This window comes from Eurytemora carolleeae, unplaced genomic scaffold (assembly GCF_000591075.1).
Source record: "Eurytemora carolleeae unplaced genomic scaffold, Eaff_2.0 scaffold761, whole genome shotgun sequence".
In the NCBI taxonomy this organism is placed as follows: Eukaryota; Metazoa; Arthropoda; class Copepoda; order Calanoida; family Temoridae; genus Eurytemora; species Eurytemora carolleeae.
The window spans coordinates 33,385-54,490 of record NW_019396732.1 but is presented as its reverse complement, the minus strand read 5'-3'; the positions used below and the strand labels follow the sequence as shown (position 1 = coordinate 54,490).

Below are 21,106 nucleotides of genomic sequence, written 5' to 3'. Positions count from 1 at the left end.
GCGTATTGATTAGTTGATTATGAAGAAAATATCTCATTTTGAAAATATTTGCGGCATTTTGTACATTTCCGTATTTTCTGATCCCCGCCAAATGTTTCTGCAAGCAATTTTAAGTTTAGTTTTTAAACGTATTCGTCGACTCTTATGCTTTTTATAGGAGCCGCATTGCTCGGCCCCTCAAATATCTATGCATAACATAGAAATTACGTTCTCTGCGACAGATAGAAGAACGTTTTTTATAACTGAACCTAGCTTTTTATGAATTAAATTACAGATGTTAACAGTATAGAATAACAATGTCTGGAACTGAAGACTGGTTTTTAGATAGCTTGAGGTAAGGCAGGATTTTGGGTCCTTCCAAGTATACCATATTTTGGTCCCCCTCCCCCCCCCTTTCTATCATTTTTGTACGGATTTTTTCTAATTAATTTGAATGTAGACTTTAATAACTATACAAAATCGTTCCGAAGGACAGACCCCTTGAACGAAATTGAGAAATATAGATAGGAATGTTTCTTGCAAAATGTTTGATTATTTTAGAGGGAGGACCAATAGTGCAGGTGCATGGGCGGTAGCAGTGAGTACAGGATGGACAACTTTAGTCACCGCTATCTTTTTACTTGTTCAGGTGTTTATCTTATTAGTGGTTAACTTTTGTGACATTTTAAAACATTTCATTAAAACATTCTTGTTATTACGTACCTGGTCCCCTTTTAGATATTTCTTGTACAGAGCTTCCGATATCATATAACTGACCTTTAACATCAAAACGCACATATACTTGAGACACCTGGTATGTTTTGCATGTTTATTAGCCATACACATATTTTCTAACGATTATTTCTTTTCAAGTTTCTAAATAGTCCCGAAAATCGTTGTTTAGAGCTGTGTATTTAAGTTCTAATATATTTAGGCTCCTACAGAAGGGTTGATGGGAATGTTGTTGACATGTTTATCAAGACTGACTAGTTCTGACAGTTTCTTTTATTTGGTGATACTCGCAGTTCTGGTTGTATTCTGGACTAAACTACAAGCTAAATATGCCAGGTTGGGTCAACATGTTCCGGTCAAACATGACCGGTCAGATCAATCATTCATTTCAGGTCATTTAGGTCTAACATTTCCGGTCAAACATCACCGGTCAGATCAATCATTCATTTCAGGTTTTTTAGGTCAAATGTTTTAAGGTCGAACATTACCAGTTTAGATCAAGTATTCATTTCAGGTTATTTAGGACAAATATTTCCGGTCAAACATGTCTGGTCAGATCGTTCCTTCATTTCGGGTCGTTTTAGGTCAAACATCATCAGTCAGATAATTCACTAATTTCAAGTTATTTAAAGTCAAATATTTCCAGTCAAACACCACCGGTCAGATCAATTATTCATTTCGGGTCATTTGGGTCAAATAGTTAAGGTCAAACTTTTCCGGTCAGATCAATTCATTCATTTCAGGTTTTTTAGGTTAAATATTTTAGGTCAAACATCATCGGTCAGATCAATCAATCATTTCAGGTTATTTAAGACAAATATTTCCAGTCAAACATCTCTGGTCAGATCGTTCCTTCATTTCGGGTCGTTTAAGGTCAAACATCATCAGTCAGATAATTCACTAATTTCAAGTTATTTAAAGTCAAATATTTCCTGTCAAACATCACTGGTCAGATCAATTATTCATTTAGGATCATTTGGGTCAAATAGTTAAGATCAAATATTTCCGGTCAGATTAAATTATTCATTTCAGGTCATTTAAGGTTAAATATTTTCAGTCCTCATAACCGATCAGATCAATTACTCATTTCAGGTCATTTAATATCAAATATTTTAGGTCATGTCAGGTAAATTATTTCAGTTCATTACCATTCATTTCAGCTCATTTTAGGTCATGTCATGTCAGGTCATTTTAGGTCATTTCATGTCATGTCAACCATTTCATGTCATGTCAGGTCATTTATTTTAGGTCATGGCAGGTCATTTACTTTAGGTCATGTCAAGTCATTTACTTTAAGGTCCTGTCAGCTCATTTATTCCTAGTTAAGTCAGGTCAAAAATTTCTGGTCAAACATATGAGGTCAAGGTAAACATGTAATATTAGGTCGGAGCCTGCGATTTAAAAACTTCAACTCGAGTTTTAAATCCTTTAACCCGACTTTAAGACCCAATCTTCGACCCAACTTTAACGACAGCTTGTGTCACGTGATTGACAGCTGCAAGATCTTCGGCTCGACTTAAGGAGTTAGGCCCAATGGAAATAAAACCGACCTTGGTTGGTTTTAGTGGAGAATAAAGATCAATGTTGAGTATTGTGCCGTAAATAAGTCCCAACGACAGCTTAGACCCGAGCCGTATTTTCCTATATTTTTTAAATCGCGGGCTCTGGTGTATCTAGCATGTCATTGTCAAGTCAGTATAAACTTGTTGGATTTATTAAGATTGCTCGTCATTCCGTTCTTGTTCATTTCTTTCTTTCTTGCTTTATAAAAACTTCAACTCGAGTTTTAAATCCTTTAACCCGACTTTAAGACCCAATCTTCGACCCAACTTTAACGACAGCTTGTTTCACGTGATTGACAGCTGCAAGATCTTCGGCTCGACTTAAGGAGTTAGGTCCAATGGAAATAAAACCGACCTTGGTTGGTTTTAGTGGAGAATAAATCTCAATGTTGAGTATTGGGCCGTAAATAAGGCCCAACGACAGCTTAGACCCGAGCCGTATTTTCCCATATTTTTTAAATCGCGGGCTATTGATGTATCTAGCATGTCATTGTCAAGTCAGTATAAACTTGTTGGATTACTTAAGATTGCTCGTCATTCCGTTCTTGTTTATTTCTTTCTTTCTTACTGGGCATATTTGTATTCAAATTCTAACTTATATTTATTTGTTTATTTATTTTGATTTTTAATTTTTTATGATTTGAGAAAAAAGTTGTTTGTTTTTTTCAGTGTCATTCCCTGTGTTGCCAAGTCGGTGGTGTGGACGTTAGCGCAGACTTTTCGGCCGGAAATACTGATTTCCTTTCTTCAGTTCATTGGTAAATATACCTACAAACATTAAACTTCAATGGCAGCCTGAAACTCTTAAAATAGATTATCATTTATCAACGTACTTTCAATTAACCCACCAGTGAAATAGTTACATGTTTCTATACATTACCCCTTGGTTTTCCTTCCTTCTTTCTGTTGCATAATTTCGCAAGTCAATTAATTAGATGTAGTCAACGCATTAGAAAATAATCAATTTTTACATTTAAACAAAGACAAACAACGTAGTATCTGTTTCTGCGCAGACTAAAGTGGAAAGAGTGGGGATGTGAATTGAAATTATATCGGTCAGTCTCTTAAAACTGATTATCCGAAGCCTTAGTTTGGACTTCGCTGCTAAAAGAAATAAAGGATAAAGATAGAAGCAAGAAAATACGCTCCAGAGGCGTATGCAAGAAGGAGGCTTTGTGGTCTGCCCCCCCCCCANGCCCCACATGGAATAATAAATGTTAAAAAAGGGTATAAATTTCGTAAACTAAAATCTTTTATGTCACATTTAAAAAACAGTCAATAACAGATTTTACATGTTTTACCTTCTTTCTAAAATGTGGGTTAAAGAACTTTAAAAGTAAAATTAATTTTATTTTTGACATTTTAAGCTTCCTTTTTTTGCTACAAAAAGATCAATTCTCCTAATATAGAAATGAAATGTTAAGGTTTTGGGTTCTGCAGCAGCTGGTTGCTGCTGCAGATTGTAGCTGCTCCCTTCTCTAATCTGACAGCTCCCTGCAAGGAAATTGACAGTAGCTTCTGTTACAATAAAGTTCATATTTTCCTACTTTTCGCGGGAGTTTTCTCAGGTTTTTTTTTTATCAGATTTTTTATTCAAAAATAAATAGTAATATAAATTAGAATTAAAATTTACTGTAGTGATGATTCGTTTTTTTATATTTGTTAGAAAATTATGGTGAAAAATAAAAAATATTAGTTAAGATTACGTATAATTTTTCTTATGTTTCTTCGATAATTGAATATTCATTAATTTGTCATTATATTTATTTATTCCATTTTTTATTTATTCAATCAATCATCCTTATTTAAATATTTTTTCTTAAAAACAGTCTAAGTTTAACGTTCTATATGTTGCAAACATATAGGGTGGCGTTTTTTTACATAATCAACGTTTGTAAGTTAAACATATTTTAAGGTTTTTATATAATTTTGTTTCGATTAAAAAAATCAATCATTCAATCATTAATTTTTCTACATGTTTCCTGCCAAGTTCACTAATTCTACCACTCCTATAACTTGGATCAATCAATCAGATTTACAGTAATTTTCAATCGTTGAGTGAATTTTTTGGAATCGAAGGTCACTGACCTCCATTTAGACCTTCAGAACCCCAAGAAAAGAGAACAAATACCCACTTTTCAAAATGTAGATTGGTGAATTTTGATTAAACAATTTAATGGTTCATGTCGATTTACAAATTGGAAAAGCTTTCTCTATGTTTATTTTTAGGACCAAACTCATTTTGTTTGATAAACTCCTTTAGAAACTTTTGAATTATTTTGAATCATTTTAAATCAATCAATTAACTGTGTATTTTGAAGGACTTGTTGAAGCTATTGTATTCCATTTCAAGAACGGGAACTATACAAGTATACCTATCATTGGATTGGACAGATTCTCTCAGGAAACCACAAACAACAAAACTATTTAGGGGTGTACATTTTCTTGAAAAATCCCCCCCCTCTTTTTGAAAATCTTTTTCTTTTTCAGAAGTTGAGGATGTTTAATGTTTATTTTGGTTTTTTTTTTCAATAATGAATTATTTACAGAATTTTTGATCAAAAAGGCATCAGTAAGGATGAATAAACTTGCCTGTTGACGTACAATTTTAGATATTTTGCTCCCTAATTCGGAAAATTACACACCCCTGAAATTTATTTAGTAATTACACTACACATCTAAAACAAGAAACAAACAATTTTGAATTTTGTTTCAATTATAAGAAACAAAAAGATATCTCTTTTTGTAGACCTTACTTTGCATCATTGCTTATTTTTTACTAAAAAGTGCCAGATATTGGCCTACTGGGTATGACGCTACCTCTGATTGGATGGACATTCAACAGTTTAAAAGTGTTGTTTCCAGTGTTCTAGAAATTTTAAAGTTTTCTGTTGCATTGGAGAACATTTTAGTGAAAAGATTTTTTGGCTTAAAGATATCTAAATATAAAGGAAAATTTGTCAGTTGATTAAAAATTTATTTTTCCCCCAACTCTTCGAAAATACTTTCCCCTTGAAGTAGTGTTTGTGTTTGTAGTTTAAGATTAAGCTTGACTCTAATCTGATGAGGCTTTGCTTAGATTCCTTCTACACCTTGAGAGTGTATTACCCTCTCTACCTCGTCATATCAGTCCTGTTCGGGGGGATATTCAGGTTTGTGGCAACATTTTAGCGGGGGGGGGGGGGGCCCTTTTCTTTTTTTGGGGGCTGAAAGAGATGTTTTAAGATCAATTTTCAGGTCAAAACAAAGGGGGGGGGGAATCAAATCATAAAATTGATTTTTATTTTTTTGATAAATATTTTTGGAAAGCCAAGCTTAAAATGTTTACTTAAACCTTAAAAGAAAAAACTCAATCGGCTCATATAACATAATATACAGGGCATGATTATTGGACTGTAGGTTGATTATTCATGAAAATAATAACAATAATGGTTTGTATTTAGGCCGGCTGGACTAGGCTATCTTGAACTGCTTTCTCCAACCCTAGTAGCTCATTGTTGGCTGGTCGTTTTATACGTCAAGGTAGTCTTATTCTAGACCTTAGGAGCCACCGTAGAACCATCTTTGCTCCATTGATCGAGTGTTTGATTGGTAATTTTAAGTTTTTACTGCCTGAAATGAAATGTTTTCAGACTAGGATCTTTATGCATTTCTCGCTGATTTTAAATTTTGGTTCGAAAATTCATTAATTTTTTGGGTGGGGGGGGGAGGGGCATTGTAATAAGAATATATCTCTTTCCCAAAAAGTAGGCTTACAAGCTATTTGTTAGGAAATATCCTAAAAGTAACAAAATGAATTCTCGTAAAGTTACTAATTTTGACGAGATGAAACTTTTTAGGTACTAAGATTCACTATCAGTTCCTGGGTTTCTGTTAATTTAACACAACCAGTTCATCTAGAGCTTGCTAATCTACTTGAAGGAGTAGGTTCCACTAACCTACTTCTCTCTACCCTACTCTTACAGGTATATATATAAATATATATGTATATGAACCAATGTACAACCAATGTACTCCTTTCTACAATTAATCCCAGATATATGAATTGAATACATAGCAAGAGTTTTTTATAATGTCGTATTACATATTTAAGATCAAATGCCGCGGGAAAATGAGTTTAATATTAATATATCAATTGCATTCATATTTCAGGGCTGTTAATTTACCTTGAATTAAAAATAAAAATAAGTTTCTTTAGAATTATCAAAAAACTTATGACGGTCTATGTATTCATATATCTGGGATTCACTGTACGTAAACTTACTTGCTGGGGTAGGTTCTACTATTCTACTCCTCTCTACCCTACTCCTAAAGATATAAAGAAAAATATATATATATATATATAAACCAGGCGTTAATGAATTTAGACCGGTATCCTGGCTTAAATTTGGTCGTAAGGCTTAAACTATGTCAGACTGAAAAGCAATGATCTGAATTGACTTCAAGGATCTATTGGACCATTCCTGGCTTCTTGCTTTGGCTTGATTTGATTTAAGAAAAATTTATTTAATACAATTTAAACGAGATACATAATTTTAGAATCTGGTGGACCAGGTGGCGGAGAAACCGGATATCCGACGTGAGGTTTTCTCTCTTTCTTTGCCCGGAGGTCATCCTCACACCTGGAATTCAATACTTAGCCTCTGTCACAGGTTTCGAGGATTTAAATTCAATTAATAGAGAACGGCGGGGTAATTACTGTCGTTATAAAAGAATATTTAATGCATGAAACGAAAAAAACTTTTAAAAAAAAACTTTTTTCCTTTGCTTCATTACTTTTCACTCCAATTTTTTTTTCTCAATTCAGCTATTAGAAATACGTCTCTAAACAAAGTGGAGGAAAAGCAAGTATTAACTAAATTAATTTTTATTGAATTAATGTGTACTTCATGGTGAATTTTTATATGAACGTGCTAAAATGAAATCATCGTGCCATAAAGTTAAATTAGCTGTACATTATAGCACGTGTGTCAAAGGTTCTCGCCTTTTTAGATAATATTTAAGATCTGAAAAGGCTTGAACCTTATCGGTAAAGAGAAAATTTCTGTCAAAAATCTTTATAACACTGCGAACCAAAATAATAGTATTATAAATAGTTATATAATGTTTAGGCACATTGTAAGCATGAAGGATGATCTGAATTCCCTCCTCTCCCCAGCTCCCCCAGCTCCAGCTAAAGAGGTGGGAAGCTTGAACAATGTTGACTTCTAAAAATATTAATTTTGTTTAAATTCTTGCAAATAATCTTCCTTAAATCTATTAAACCTTTATCTATGTTAAACTCTGTTACCCCTAAAATATCCCAGTCCCTAAAAGTCAAAAGTCATTGAGAGTCATCAAAAGGACAGTCGTTGTTTCAAGTGAGCCTCCATTTTGTAGAGGGTTACACGTTATCGGATCAAAATATTGAAAATATCGCCGTTTTTCCAGCTCGACAAATGTTTATTTTAACATTTTATCCGCTCGTTTAATAAAGAATTACTTTAAATTACGTCTGCATTTCCTTTAAGAAGATGAATGACTTTAAAAAGGTAATAAAAGGGACTGTTTTCAATCCTAGTCTCTATTCTGAATATTTTTGATTATCCCTGTTTGGAAGATCTGAAAATCTTAATTTGAAAATAAAATATATTTCTAGATTGGTCCAATAGAACCTCCGCCGCCGCCTCAGATAGAACTACTTTCGCCAAACATTCGCCGTCTTGCCCCGACGTCCGCCAGACAGGTCCCAACTTTTTACATCTTTATAAAACTAGGTCTGCGCCCTGCTCGAGTTTTCCTTTACCTGTACGCATTTTTTTCTGTGCTATATTGTTCGGCAAAAACAACCATCAAAAAACAGAATATAAATTAATTTTCAAATTTGAGTAAATATGGCATATTTTTATTCTTACTCCTTTATTTTCCTAAATTTTGGAAGTATTTCCCTTAAAGACTTGGAACAATAACTTATTAGTGATGTTTAGTGGCCCACGTATATTTTCCTGCCATTCTCCATAAAGACTTGGAACAATAACCTAGTGCTGTTTAGTGGCCCACGTATATTTTCCTGCCATTGCATCATACCAGCCTATTCAACTACTGTTAACACTTTTTGAGCAAAACCATCGATATTGACGTCACCACTTCGATAATAACATTTTTATGGCGTTAGATATTGTGACTTAGTCTGAAACAGTTCCAGAGACCTGATTCAATGAATAACCGCTAGCGAGATATGGTTGATCCGCGAAGATATGGTTCAACCATCAACCTTCAGTTTGAACCGGTGCACAAGAGAAATCGTTGAACTACCTCTTTGCGGTTCAGCTATTTCTCGCTTTTTATAAAGTCTGTGGATTCTATATCAGGTTCCTATTCAGATTTTTTATTTTAAATTTCCAGGTAGTTCCTGTGCTGCCGATCCCGCCCTCTCTACCTGGTCGTATAAACCAGTTTTGTGAATCTGTTCTGGACAGCTTGAAAAGACGACCTTTAGTCGGCTGGTTGGTCAATCAGGCCCCTGATGTTCCTTTCCGAGTTGTATTCACACGGTAATACAGGAAGCCACAATTAACATTAAACTGGTGTAATTCCTTAGTTTATTAATGACAAGACGTAAACTAGTATTTTTTCTTAAACTTAAACATTCAAAATAGCAATAAAGTGATGTTTTGATGAATAAATGAAAATAGTACTTCAGTCTATTTTCCCCTATGTTAATATCACCCCAAAATGTATTTATTTATCATTGTAAATAATTAATTTTCCACCAATTTAGAGATATACATCCCCTAACACAAGGAAGAAAAAACATATAGCTAAAGAGGGGTTAAATGCATTGACTGAGGAAATATTGACCCGTGTCAATCTGAATGAATATTTTAATAATTATAATAATTTGCTAGATCTCAGCTTGTAATATTCTGCGTGGAAATTCTCTCTTTTCTAGTGAGCGCCAGTATTAAAGAAGACAGGTATAAAACATTACAGCGGGGCTGAATTCACTGTTAGTCGTTTTTTGTTGGAGATGATGGGACCAAAAAATTATTCCTTGATTAGAACCATTTTATTTTAATCTTGTATTTCTAAAGATTCAATTTAAAAAAAATTTAAACCACTTGTTAAGAATTTTAAGAAACTCTGATCGAAATTGAAAAAGTACGGAGTCCGAATTTAATAAATTTGAGTCGCGTATTAAATCCCCCAAAAACCGGTTTTAATTGAGCGCCGGCTTAAATCTTGAAGTGGAACCAACCATATTTGAGCCGGTGCTCAAATTATTTAAATTCGGTTTCTGATGAAGTTATGATCTACTTGTAGTTCCTCTCAGGTCGGAACTTACATTAATCTTGAACGCTTCATTAAACATGGAAGGTGGGCAACTTTAAAGTTCTGAAGTTTAAAAACATTTTATATAAATATGAACATTTTCTTAAATTTGGAAACTTCAAAAACTAAGATTCTGATATTTTTTAAAGTATGGACACCCTCTAAAGAAATATGTGAAACAAACATATCTTAAGTTTTTTTGGCTGTTTTGATTTTTGAAATAAATCTACATATTTGATGATTGATGAATTATGAAGGTATGGAGTTGTTCAGAAGGATTTACCTTATATTCTCACCAATCTTCTTCTCCTAGAACAGAACATTGATAGGTGTAGAGGACACGGTGTTCCTTATTACAGGTAGAAATCAGGGCTGTATATTACAGGTAGAAATCAGGGCTGTATATTACAGGTAGAAATCAGGGCTGTATATTTTCTTGGAAATGTTTTCCTCTTTGAGAAAGTGTCAAGTTAGGATTGGGAAAAGTAAATGATTTTTAAGAGGAAAAAAATGAATTTTTGGAATTATTCATCAACCCCGTTGTAAATCGGGCTTTGCCCTCTGTGCATGGAGGGTTAGTTTGATTTACGCTTAGAGTCCCTTTAATTTGTTTAATACTATTCAAATGGGAATTTTTCGGCGGTTGAAAGCGCCGACCCATATTTCTTTGAATATTGTGGGTTGTCTTTTAATAATATTATGAAAATAATAGATAATTATCAGGAAGAAGAGTGCGGATATACCGGATGTTCATCTAAAGCACGAACTCAAGAGCGCGGTAAAATCCGCAATTTTTAGGTAACACGCCCTTGTTAAGATTTGTGAGAATCATTTCATCAATAATTACCTCGCCCCTTTTCATCAACTGTTCTTTTAGTGGATTTCCGATATATATCTTATTGGATTGATTCCCATTACCTGCAGACTGCAGTTATCTATTTCGCGGATCTTTTTGTAATTTAAAAATTAACGAAAGTTTAAATGTTATAGATTCAAATATTTGAATTTAAAGAAACCAACATTCAAGGCAAATAAATATATGTAAAGATAAAAAATAAAGGAATTGAGTCTTTGCCACAAACTCGGATTTTCTAATTCATTTATCTTTCCAACCCAATTTGGTTTTCTTTTGATATATCAAACTATAAATTCTGTTATATCATATCACCTGCGTTTAAAATATCATAGATTTGCACCATCAGGTTGCAAGGATATAGGGATTCTATAAATTGAGTTTGAGGCAAAGAAACTCAATTCCTTTGTCAAGTATTATGTTTGTTTATATTTTTATTAAATTTAGGATTGTTGTTGAGTTTAAGGAACATATTCTCAATGTTCCTCTTCCCGCAGATCTTTCACAGAAGATAAAAAACTATCAGCAGTTCCTTGAAGCGTAGATTTCACAAGAATCAAGAGAACTACTCCAAGAGATGTCGGAAAAATATTAAAGTCCCATTGCCAAAGTCTAGGCTTAATGTTTTTTTTCACAAACATCAAGAACTGAATTTGATTATAATATAGTTTTGAAAAACTGTGATTGTGAAAATGAGTTCAGATATTATTTTTGATTTTCTTAATGTGTCATTTTTTTACGGTCTTTTTCCAGATGTAAAAATGAAACTTTTCTACTAGCGGAAATTTAGAGGCCAACAGCATTACATTTACCTAACCAATAATGAAAATTATTTTTTTCCAATATTTATTATTTGAAATAAATATATGATATTGGTTTTGCAGAAAAATGGTTTTAAATATGGATGAGGAGTTTGGGTTTGAAAGATCAGTTGATGAGGTATAGTTAAACAGCAGAAGAAAAGATTTGGTTGGTCCCTCCCCCTTATCTTTGATTTTTTTAGGATGTTAAAAAACAAACTTTCTGTATAAAATTTGTATAATACTAATCTTGAGTAAGACTCTATGAAAGATGGCAATGCCTGATTTACGATGGTACACTGATAAGTTCTATTTTTTATTTTGTGATTTCTCTACAAAACTGACTTGCGCATTTCTTTCTTATCAGAAACATCAAACAATAGAGAAATTAACACTTGGACAGAAAAACGACATCATCTTCCACTTTTTCAATCAGAGTTAGGTTTCAAGGGCACCGTTTTAAATCTGGTATTGCTATCTTTGTATAATTTGTCACTTGAAATTACGCTTACAGTTCCTTTAAAGAATATTATTATTCAAGGTTCGAACTGTGATAGATCACGCCAAGCTGGTAGAGAGCGACTTGAAACCGGTCAGTCAAGTTGTATCATTCAGTCCACAGCTTTTAGGTGGATATTAATTTCGTACCATTCAATCCATAGGTTTTAGGTGGATATTAATTTCGTCTCCTTCAGTCAACAGCTTTTAGGTGGATATTAGTTTTGTCTCTTTCAGTCCATGTGTTTTCTCATTGTTTGGTAGATCAATGCTGAACCCAAATTTACCTGGGATAAAAGATATTGATCAAGCTTGAAGTATTTATCATTTACCGGATCCGGATCAAAATTGAATAAATGTTAAGAACATGAATTAAATGTTATTTTTATCTGATTAACATTTAATAATTATCCATAAACCTATTTTACTTTATATCAATCAATTCACTTAAACTTTAAATCAGAATATAGTAAAGTTTACTCATTTATTCGAGTGTCATGAAGTCAAATTTAAAGTGACCCTCCATGCAAAAATGACAATGCCGGAATCCCAACGATGGAACAGTTAAAAGCTTATTCTGATCAAGTATGAATTAGATATAATGTTAATAACTTTGAAAACAAAACTGATAAATTCAATTCTTTACAAGCGTGACTTGCGCACTCAGGTTGGAAAAACCCCTGCCCAGTGGGTTTATAAGGTTTTATTGTTTTTTTTTTTTTTTTTTTTTTTTTTTTTTTAGTTTNCTATCAATTTTGTACAATTAAATATTTAATTCTTGTGAGTAGAGGAGAGGAGGAGGAGGGGGTCGTTTTATGTTCTAAAGACAAGTAAGATTTTTTATTTAAGAAAAAATCGTTATAGTTTTTTTCGTGAAATGATGCATTATTTTTGTTATAATTTGCAACAAATAAAAATTTTATGTCCCACGAAAAATTACATTTGAGAGAAGACTTTAAGAAAGTCTTTGATAAATATGCCTAGTCCAAAATGTGGTCTGGTAATTAGAGAATAAATGAAGTAGGCCACATGTCATGACTAGGGGTATTTTTTTAATATTGAACTTCAAGAATCATACATTTTAGACATTTTAGACATTTTAGAGTGGTTTGAAAAACGAATTCCACAAATTATTTTGAAGATCAAAAACCGTACCTCAATTTTGGGACACCCTGTATTTATTATGATTTAGAACATACGATGTGAAGGAAGCTGAAACTTCTAACTCTCTTCTCATCCTTACCAACCTATCTTTAGCTCAGGTAGAGAGTCTTCACTAGCCCCCCCCTCGTGTTTCACCCATAGGCTTGTCTCTCACCCCTGAATTTACAATCTGCTCTGGGTTAATTCGTTGTATTCATTATGTGTAATTTCAAACAACTTATACCATAGCGACAATCAATATGCTCAACATTTAATTCAAAACTTGATATTTAGAACAAGTTTTTTTAAAATCAATTTTTTGAATGCACACAGTTTTATTCGAAAATTATTATTGTTGAAATCTTCAGTAAAAATAAACAATTCCATCCCTTTCTTTGGTTTGTTTTGCCACTTTTCTAATTTGTGGGGGCCCCCCCCCCCCGCCATTATTTTTTATTTAAATTTCATTTGAAAAGTTTTAAAATTTCCCAACGGCTTTTAAGTTTAATCATTTAGGATGCAGTGCTTAGGATCCGGATCTATTGGATCCGCAAGATTTTGGCTTCCTGGATCCGGATACGCAAAAATATGCGGATCCAGGGATCCGGATCCAAAGTGTAAAATATCAACCATAAACTGTAAAAAAAAAACTTTTTTACTGCGAAAACCCAAATATGTATTTTGAAAAAAGAGAGATTATAAAAATTTCCTCATTTCTGAATGGTTCATTAAGTTTTAGGATAAAAATAAGCAAAAAAAATAAAGCGAAAAATTTGTAAATTATTTTTATTAAAAAAATTCTGTAAATATTAAAGAAATGACCTGGATCCGGATTTGGATCCATTTTTCTCCCAGTGCGGATCCAGGGTCCGGATCCGCATCAAAATTAAATGGATCCTAAGCACTGGTAGGATGTTAATTTTTGTTCTTTCTGGTTCATCAAGTATTTTTCAAATGCCTGATCACGAAGCGTAATTTCAAGTGACCCTCCATGCAAAGATTGCAATGCTCGATTTACAACGGTACCCTTGAAACCTTTATCTGATCAATAAAGTGGAAGATATTGTCGTTTTTCTAGGTTTAAAAGTGTTTTTTTTTCTATTAAATTCTGTTTTTGTACTGCATGAAACGCACTAAACACTTTTTAAGCAAATCCACAATTGAAAATATTTATTTTTTAAAATTATAAACATTAATATCTAATTCATAGTTGATCAGCCAAAACTTTTAGGGTTGTTGTGAATCAGACATTGACATCTTTATTGGAGGGTCACTTGAATTAAAGCTTACAGTCCCTTTAAATGATCTCAAAAATTTCATTATTAAAAGTATTTTTAAAATAGGAAGTTGGTAAAGGTGAAGAGCGGATGCTAGATCAGGTTGAAGTCAGGGAGAAAAATGTTTTAAATTATTCATTTTTTGATTAAAGTAAAAAAGTTAATTTTTGTTTTAAATTCTAAAAACTAATAAATCAGTATTTTTTAATTAGAATTTTTCTTTTTATAGTGGAGTTTTCTACAAATACTTAGAAATTAAGGAATATTATCAATCAAAAAGTTTATGTTCATGTCAGTTAGTCAGTACTCAGTAATTGATTATCAGTGATTATTGAAGATTTGGGGATGGAAATGAAAATTTGACATCAAAACGCAAGTTTTTTAATTCCTTTTGACACTTTTAACCAAAAATTCATCTTGTTTGAAAAAAAAAATTAAAGGGGGGAAATGCTTGTTCTAGAAAAATACACCCCTGCAGTATGTAGGTTAGTGGAAAGGAAGTATTGTTATTTGTTTGATTGGTTCCAGGAGATCCGACCTAAGCTAGAAAAACTTCGAGAACTTCTGAATAATAATATACTAGATGAAAACACTGTCAGGTTCGTACACTATATGTACTAGGGCTTCATTTTCTCAAAAGTTTAATTAAGATAATCAGAAAATATTTCTTCAAGCTCGATAAATTGTATATAGTCAAATATGGTGTGTAAACTGTACACTGTACACTGTACAGTATGTAGTATGTACTCCGTTTTCCCGCAACTAAATTTTATTGTCGTAAATTAAGAATGGCTCAGAGATTCTTCATCAGAAACTGGTTTAAAGGTTACCGTTGTCCATCAGACATATCACTCCACATATAAAATTTTAAGGAGTTTTATTTATTCAGGGAAGGGTGTGATCTTGTGGACAGTGGAATATCTAAGAATACGTTATTAAATATTGTTCAGGTAAATCTTTACTCGTAGCCAAACTCCATCTGGGATGGCCGGCCAGCTCCCGGGGAACTAGGGTTAAGCTCTAGTCGAGGGTGGAGTGAAATTTTGGGAAAAATGGCAGTTGAAGACCAGCTCCCTAGTTAATAGGTTCCCCTGGAGATCTCCCATCACTCGGAACATTCTCAATTCATGCAATTTGATTCGTATAGTATTTTCCTATAGGATTTGTATCTTTGTAAATAATAATAAATTGTAAGAAAAACCGACTCGTCGAATATTAGATCTAATGAGTAGTTGTATTGGTTCATTTTTCTTTCATATGTAACAGTATAGCTTAAAACTCGCGTATTCTTTAGTTTTAGACTCCGGTTTAATAACAGAATTGTTTAAATATGATGTTTAAGGTTAATTGTAATGCCAAGAGCTGTGTTTTACATAGAAAGAACTCTATTGCTGCTACTAGATAACATATTATCTTATCTTTATATAAAGTAGTGATTTGCTTTGTTTGTATCTACTTTCTCCGGGCATAACAAGGTTTCCAAACTAGTTAGTATATAAGAATAAGATTATCTATTTATGTCATTGTAATGGGTATTATTAAGTGCGAAAAAGTTTTTGTCGGCATTTTTATTTTTTCTACTTAAATTTTGATCGAAAACAAACTAGAAAAATTTAGAATGCCGGCAAAATCTTGTTCGCATGATACCCATTTTAATAACATACATAGTTTTCTACATAGTTTTATTCAGTTTTACTCAAATTATTTAAAAGCAGGGTGAAAAAGTTACTTTTTCGCCATGTTGTAGGGCGATAAAGTCACTTAATCACCCTACAACGGGAAATATTAGGTGTGATAAATTCCATCAAAATTAAATGAAATTAATATTAACTTAATATAATTAAGGCAAGTGAACGCGAGCTTGACGAGGGATTGAAGAGTTTTGAAGCGGTTCAATACAAAGGCATATTTTCAAATTATAGTGTTATTCCTATACAAGGGATTGTAAACATTAGTTTAAGAACATTACTTTAATAAGGACTGCAGTCCTTATTTAAGTGGTCGTCAGTTTGTAAAGTGGTATTATAGTATCCTTCAAACCTTTATTCAGTATTCGTTAATATAGCTTTAAATGTTCTATTTTGTCTCTGTACAATTTCCTCAATTGTTTTGGAACATACATGCGAGAAATTTTGATAATTTAAAATATTTGAAAGGGAAATGGTTTGGTTTGGATCAAGAGTTCCAAATGAAAGCTCTCTCTTTCCTTCTCAGGTATAATCACATAAAAAGTGTATTTTTTTGTTTAGAAAACTCAGTATTTCTGGAAGAATGGTGCAGCTAAAATTTATTTGTTTTTCAGATTTTTCGATGAAAATTCCTGGACTCTGGATTGTGTAGAGAAAAAGGGAGAATATTTAACAGACAATTTTTTTTTTCAATTGTATTTTTATTTTTATTTTCCTTAATTTTGTTCTTTACATTCTTGAAGTAGCAGTAGCAATGCTGTCATGGAAGTAGTTCGTTTTTTTATTGTTAAATAATTGGTCAGGAAAGTATTGAAACTCTAAAAGATCTTGTCGACAAAGAGATACTAAGCCAGGTCAGAACTAGCTATATTCATTTCCATTTGATAGTTGTGTTTGATATAAACAACTTCAAGGAGACTGTCAACTGATATAAACAACTTCAAGGAGACTGTCAACATATTTGATAGTTGTGTTCGATATAAACAACTTTAAGGAGACTGTCAACGTATTTGATAGTTGTGTTCGATATAAACAACTTTAAGGAAACTGTCAACGTATTTGACAGTTGTGTTTGATATAAACAACTTCAAGGAGACTGTCAACGTATTTGATAGTTGTGTTCGATATAAACAACTTTAAGGAGACTCTCAACGTATTTGATAGTTGTTTTCGATATAAACAACTTTAAGGAGACTCTCAACGTATTTGATTGTTGTGTTCGATATAAACAACTTTAAGGAGACTGTCAACGTATTTGATAGTTGTGTTTGATATAAACAACTTTAAGGAGACTGTCAACCTTAAGTAACTTAAAATTTCTGGGGGGAAAATTGAGCTCATTTAAGGTCATAAGAACTTGTTTTACAGGTGTTTGATATTTACTGCACACCTATGCTGGGAGGAGAAGAAAACCAGTTCTCATTGGATAAAAACAAAGTTGCCAGGTAATAGTCAGGATCTAATTATGATACAGCTCCTTAGATACAAGTCAACTCATACATCTACCTTATCCGTTACCGTTACCGTTACCGTTACCGTTACCGTTACCGTTACCGTTACCGTTACTGTTACCGTTACTATTACCGTTACTGTTACCGTTACTGTTACCGTTACTGTTACTGTTACTGTTATTTCTAGATTTTATGGAGACTATCTTCTGTCTCCAGGGACCAATTTCACTGAAGATGAATTTCTCGAGATGTGGCAAAAGGTTGGTTTCATTTAAAGCTCGGGACAAAATGTAATCTAAAAAGACTTGAGAATTTTCTCGTTAAAAGGAAAATTCTGATTAAAGCGACTGTAGATCTAATTTTATGCAAGATTATTGGGTTGGAATGCCTAATTTAATCCGGAAACCTTTTAATCTGTACCTTTGCAATTATAGGATAGATATAGTAGTGTTTTCATCATATATATCTTAGAAGTTTGAGCCTTAAAAATATAAAATTGAACCACATTAATCAACGTTTCATTCGGAAATCTAGAAAGTCATGTTTAAAGGACACTTGCCACAAACTCTAATTTTTGAATTCTTCAATCTTTGCAACTTGATGGTTTCAACTTTTGATGACCTGAAAGACTTCAGATTTCAAATGTCTACGACATCAGGTGGAAAAGGTTTAAGTAATAAAAAATAAGCAATCAGTTCTTTCAAAATAGAAAAAAAGAATTTAAACTTCAGGCTGTACCAGAGGGGATAAAAACGGATATATCTCAGCTCTCTGGATTAGCACTAATAGACTCGCAGTCTACTCCCAGCAGGATTAGGTAGGATATATATCTTTAAAGGGACTCCCAGTCTACTCCCAGCAGGATTAGGTAGGAGATATATTTTTAAAGGGACTCCCAGTCTACTCCCAGCAGGATTAGGTAGGAGAAATATCTTTAAAGAGACTCCCAGTCTACTCCCAGCAGGATTAGGTAGGCGATATATTTTTAAAGGGACTCCCAGTCTACTCCCAGCAGGATTAGGTAGGATATATATATTCAAAGGGACTCCCAGTCTACTCCCAGCAGGATTAGGTAGGAGATATATATATTTAAAAGGAGTTCCAGTCTACTCCTAGCAAGATTAGGTAGGAAATATATATATATTTAAAGGGACTCACAGTCTACTCCCAGCAGGATTTGGTAGGAGATATATATTTAAAGGGACTCTCAGTGTACTCCTAGCAGGATTAGGTAGGAGATATATATTTAAAGGGACTCACAGTCTACTCCCAGCAGAATTAGGTAGGAGATATATATTTAAAGGGACTCCCACTATACTCCCAGCAGGATTAGGTAGGATATATAAATTTAAAGAGACTCCCAGTCTACTCTCAGCAGGATTAGGTAGGATATATATATTTAAAGGGACTGAAAACGTCAGTTCTTTGTCACTGCTGCATAAAACCTGCAAGTCTCTAGAAATTACCTATTTTTAAATAAAGGGAAAACAGTGTTTTATTGAGACAAAAAAGTTGTTTTGTTTGAATCTTTATTCATTGAAATAAACTTTTTATTGATCATATCTAAACTTTTATACAGTAACTCGTTAAACTGTACTGAGATGACTTTTCAACTCAAGTTATGATTTTATTTAGTCCAATTGTACAGAGAAAGACTCACTTAACTTTAGAAGTTGATTTTTGGGCTGTGAAAAAAAACCAGTTACACGTCAGATTGTTATTATGTCGTCCTCCTATTCCACATTTTTATGGGTTTCACTGGACGAGATAACAATACTTATAATATTAACTACCAGCAGAAGAAACTCCTTAATTAAAGCCATTAAAATATGTGCTAGTTCCATTTAAAATAGCCGATTCGCACTATCTCCTTATCAGAGATAAAACGCGTTTCTTAATTAACTTGTTTAACTTACTCCGTTATTGCTGAAAGGAAATATAATATGAGTTGTAAAGTTTTAATTGAGTTAAATTGATCAGGAGGTTTGCTGAATCTGATCTTCCAAACAATATTCCAGACCGACTTAGCGCCCTCTTCTCAGCCAGGTAAAGGGAAATATTTTATTTTTTTTTATTTTAATAGTTTACATCGTCAAAACACTGAAAAGTACAAATAAATATTTCAGGGTTGTCAATAGGTTTTATCATGGTTTACTTTTATTTTTTAGAAATTGTTCGAAATTGTTCTTAAATGTACCAATTTTGAATTTTTTGTTCGATTTTTAACCTTAACTTTTCAGAAACATGTTTTCTGAATGAAAAGGGTCTATTTGAAAAATTACTAATTGTTAATCTTGATCTTTTTAAATGGAGATTAACTTAAAGGGACTGTTCGCGTGATTTAAAGTTACCCTCCATGCAAAGATTCATAACGGCAGCCCCAAAAGCTTTGTCTGATCAAGTTTGAATTAGATATCCATAATTTTTTTTTTACTTTTAATTTTAATTTTCTGGATTTTCTGCAAAAGTGACTTGCGCATTTCTTGCATTTGAGAAACGATAATATATCAGAATAGAAAACACTTATATTCCCAGAAAAGATATGTTATCTTCTACATTATTGATCCTATTAAGGTTTCAAGGGAATCGTTGTATCGTCATCTTTGCAATTCAAAAAAAAAATGATTTTTTATATAACCCAGGGAACGTTGGAACCTAGAGGATATATCTCCGTTCATCCAACCTTTGACTACTCCTAAACAGAACGTGAACGCGCTTCTCACAAAGCACGCACGCGCGGTCAACTCCGCCGGAGCCAAGTTCTTCTGCGCCAAACACGGGAAATAGAGACTTGCATGATTGTATATTTAACAGTACCTGGACCTTATCTAAATAAAAGTATTATCGAAATTTATCATTATTTAAGGAGCTGGATACGTCATTTCAATTGAACATCCATTTATGGAGTGGACTGCTTTATTGACAATGGGGTCTTTAAAACCTTTGTCTGAATAAAAATGTATAAAAACTTGAACCCACCTATAGAGATGAAAGAAGCTTTCCGGTGTTATTTCATATGATTCTCCATTTATTAAAGGAAGTGACCGGCAATGTATGGGAGTTAAACTAAATGTAATATTGTGGTGGGGGGAATAGGATTTATTTTAGATAAGTTTTAATGAAATATGATTACTAAGTTTAAGCGCAAAGTTGACGTTCAAAATCATCCATTTGGGTGGTAACGTTTCTAGAATCGATTCTTTTTTAAAATAACAACGACAAAAAATGTTACACTAAACTTATTAGATGTATAGGAACATATTTCTCCGTAGAAATTTGTCAATAAATCAATATTAGAATCAAATTATTTCTTTTTTATCATTATATTGAATTTCTTATTTTTTTACAAATTTGTTTGCAGATTTCTTTAAATGTCGTATTTTCAATAAAAATTCCAGTAAATCTACAGAAATTGTTTAAGAACAAAGAGACTTTAAAGAAACCAATAACTAAGTAAGATTAAGTAATTTACGATGATTAAGAGTTAATTTTACTCAGTCTGTTCCTAACAATTAATTTCATTGTAGAATTTTTGTTACATTTTTTGTCGTCGTCTTGAATAATTTTAAATAAACCGATTCTCAAAATCATTTTAAAGGATTTTTAAGATTAAATTTGCGCTCTTGCTGAACAAATATCCACCGTTAAGAGACATGTCTCAAATGAATCCTAATATATTTCTCAGCAATACTATACATTCTTAGTTAAGCTACCATACATTACCGGTCACTCCCTTTAAACGGCGTTAATTTCATTAAACCTGCAGAGCACCAACAAGTATTATACTATCGTGTTTAGCCTAAAAAGTGTTC

General features: G+C 32.7%; 2 protein-coding genes across 3 annotated transcripts; both read left to right on the top strand.

Annotated features, from left to right (window-relative positions):
* The first annotated feature begins 222 nt into the window (after positions 1–222).
* Positions 223–11,191, top strand: LOC111707919 (nucleoporin NDC1). Of its 2 annotated transcripts, XM_023481104.1 has the most exons (18): positions 223–334; positions 541–628; positions 914–1,047; positions 2,943–3,031; positions 3,698–3,841; positions 4,595–4,677; positions 5,310–5,425; positions 5,717–5,795; positions 6,113–6,238; positions 6,813–6,925; positions 7,385–7,454; positions 7,912–7,998; positions 8,658–8,806; positions 9,161–9,229; positions 9,576–9,629; positions 9,842–9,943; positions 10,308–10,382; positions 10,885–11,191. In XM_023481104.1, the coding sequence occupies exons 1-18, from the start codon at positions 297–299 to the stop codon at positions 10,979–10,981; spliced, it is 1,713 nt and encodes a 570-aa protein (XP_023336872.1). In that variant the 5' UTR covers positions 223–296; the 3' UTR covers positions 10,982–11,191. The 2 variants fall into 2 exon arrangements, with proteins under 2 accessions (XP_023336872.1, XP_023336873.1); XM_023481105.1 differs by lacking the exon at positions 9,576–9,629.
* A 146-nt stretch (positions 11,192–11,337) lies between these two features.
* LOC111707910 (sister chromatid cohesion protein DCC1) lies at positions 11,338–20,146 on the top strand. The gene is made up of 17 exons (XM_023481097.1): positions 11,338–11,376; positions 11,779–11,866; positions 12,478–12,565; positions 12,928–12,997; positions 14,222–14,268; positions 14,385–14,415; positions 14,684–14,754; positions 15,045–15,105; positions 16,001–16,058; positions 16,312–16,369; positions 16,458–16,503; positions 16,647–16,697; positions 17,212–17,288; positions 17,482–17,554; positions 18,026–18,111; positions 19,275–19,340; positions 19,937–20,146. The coding sequence occupies exons 1-17, from the start codon at positions 11,338–11,340 to the stop codon at positions 20,079–20,081; spliced, it is 1,155 nt and encodes a 384-aa protein (XP_023336865.1). The 3' UTR covers positions 20,082–20,146.
* Positions 20,147–21,106: the final 960 nt, after the last annotated feature.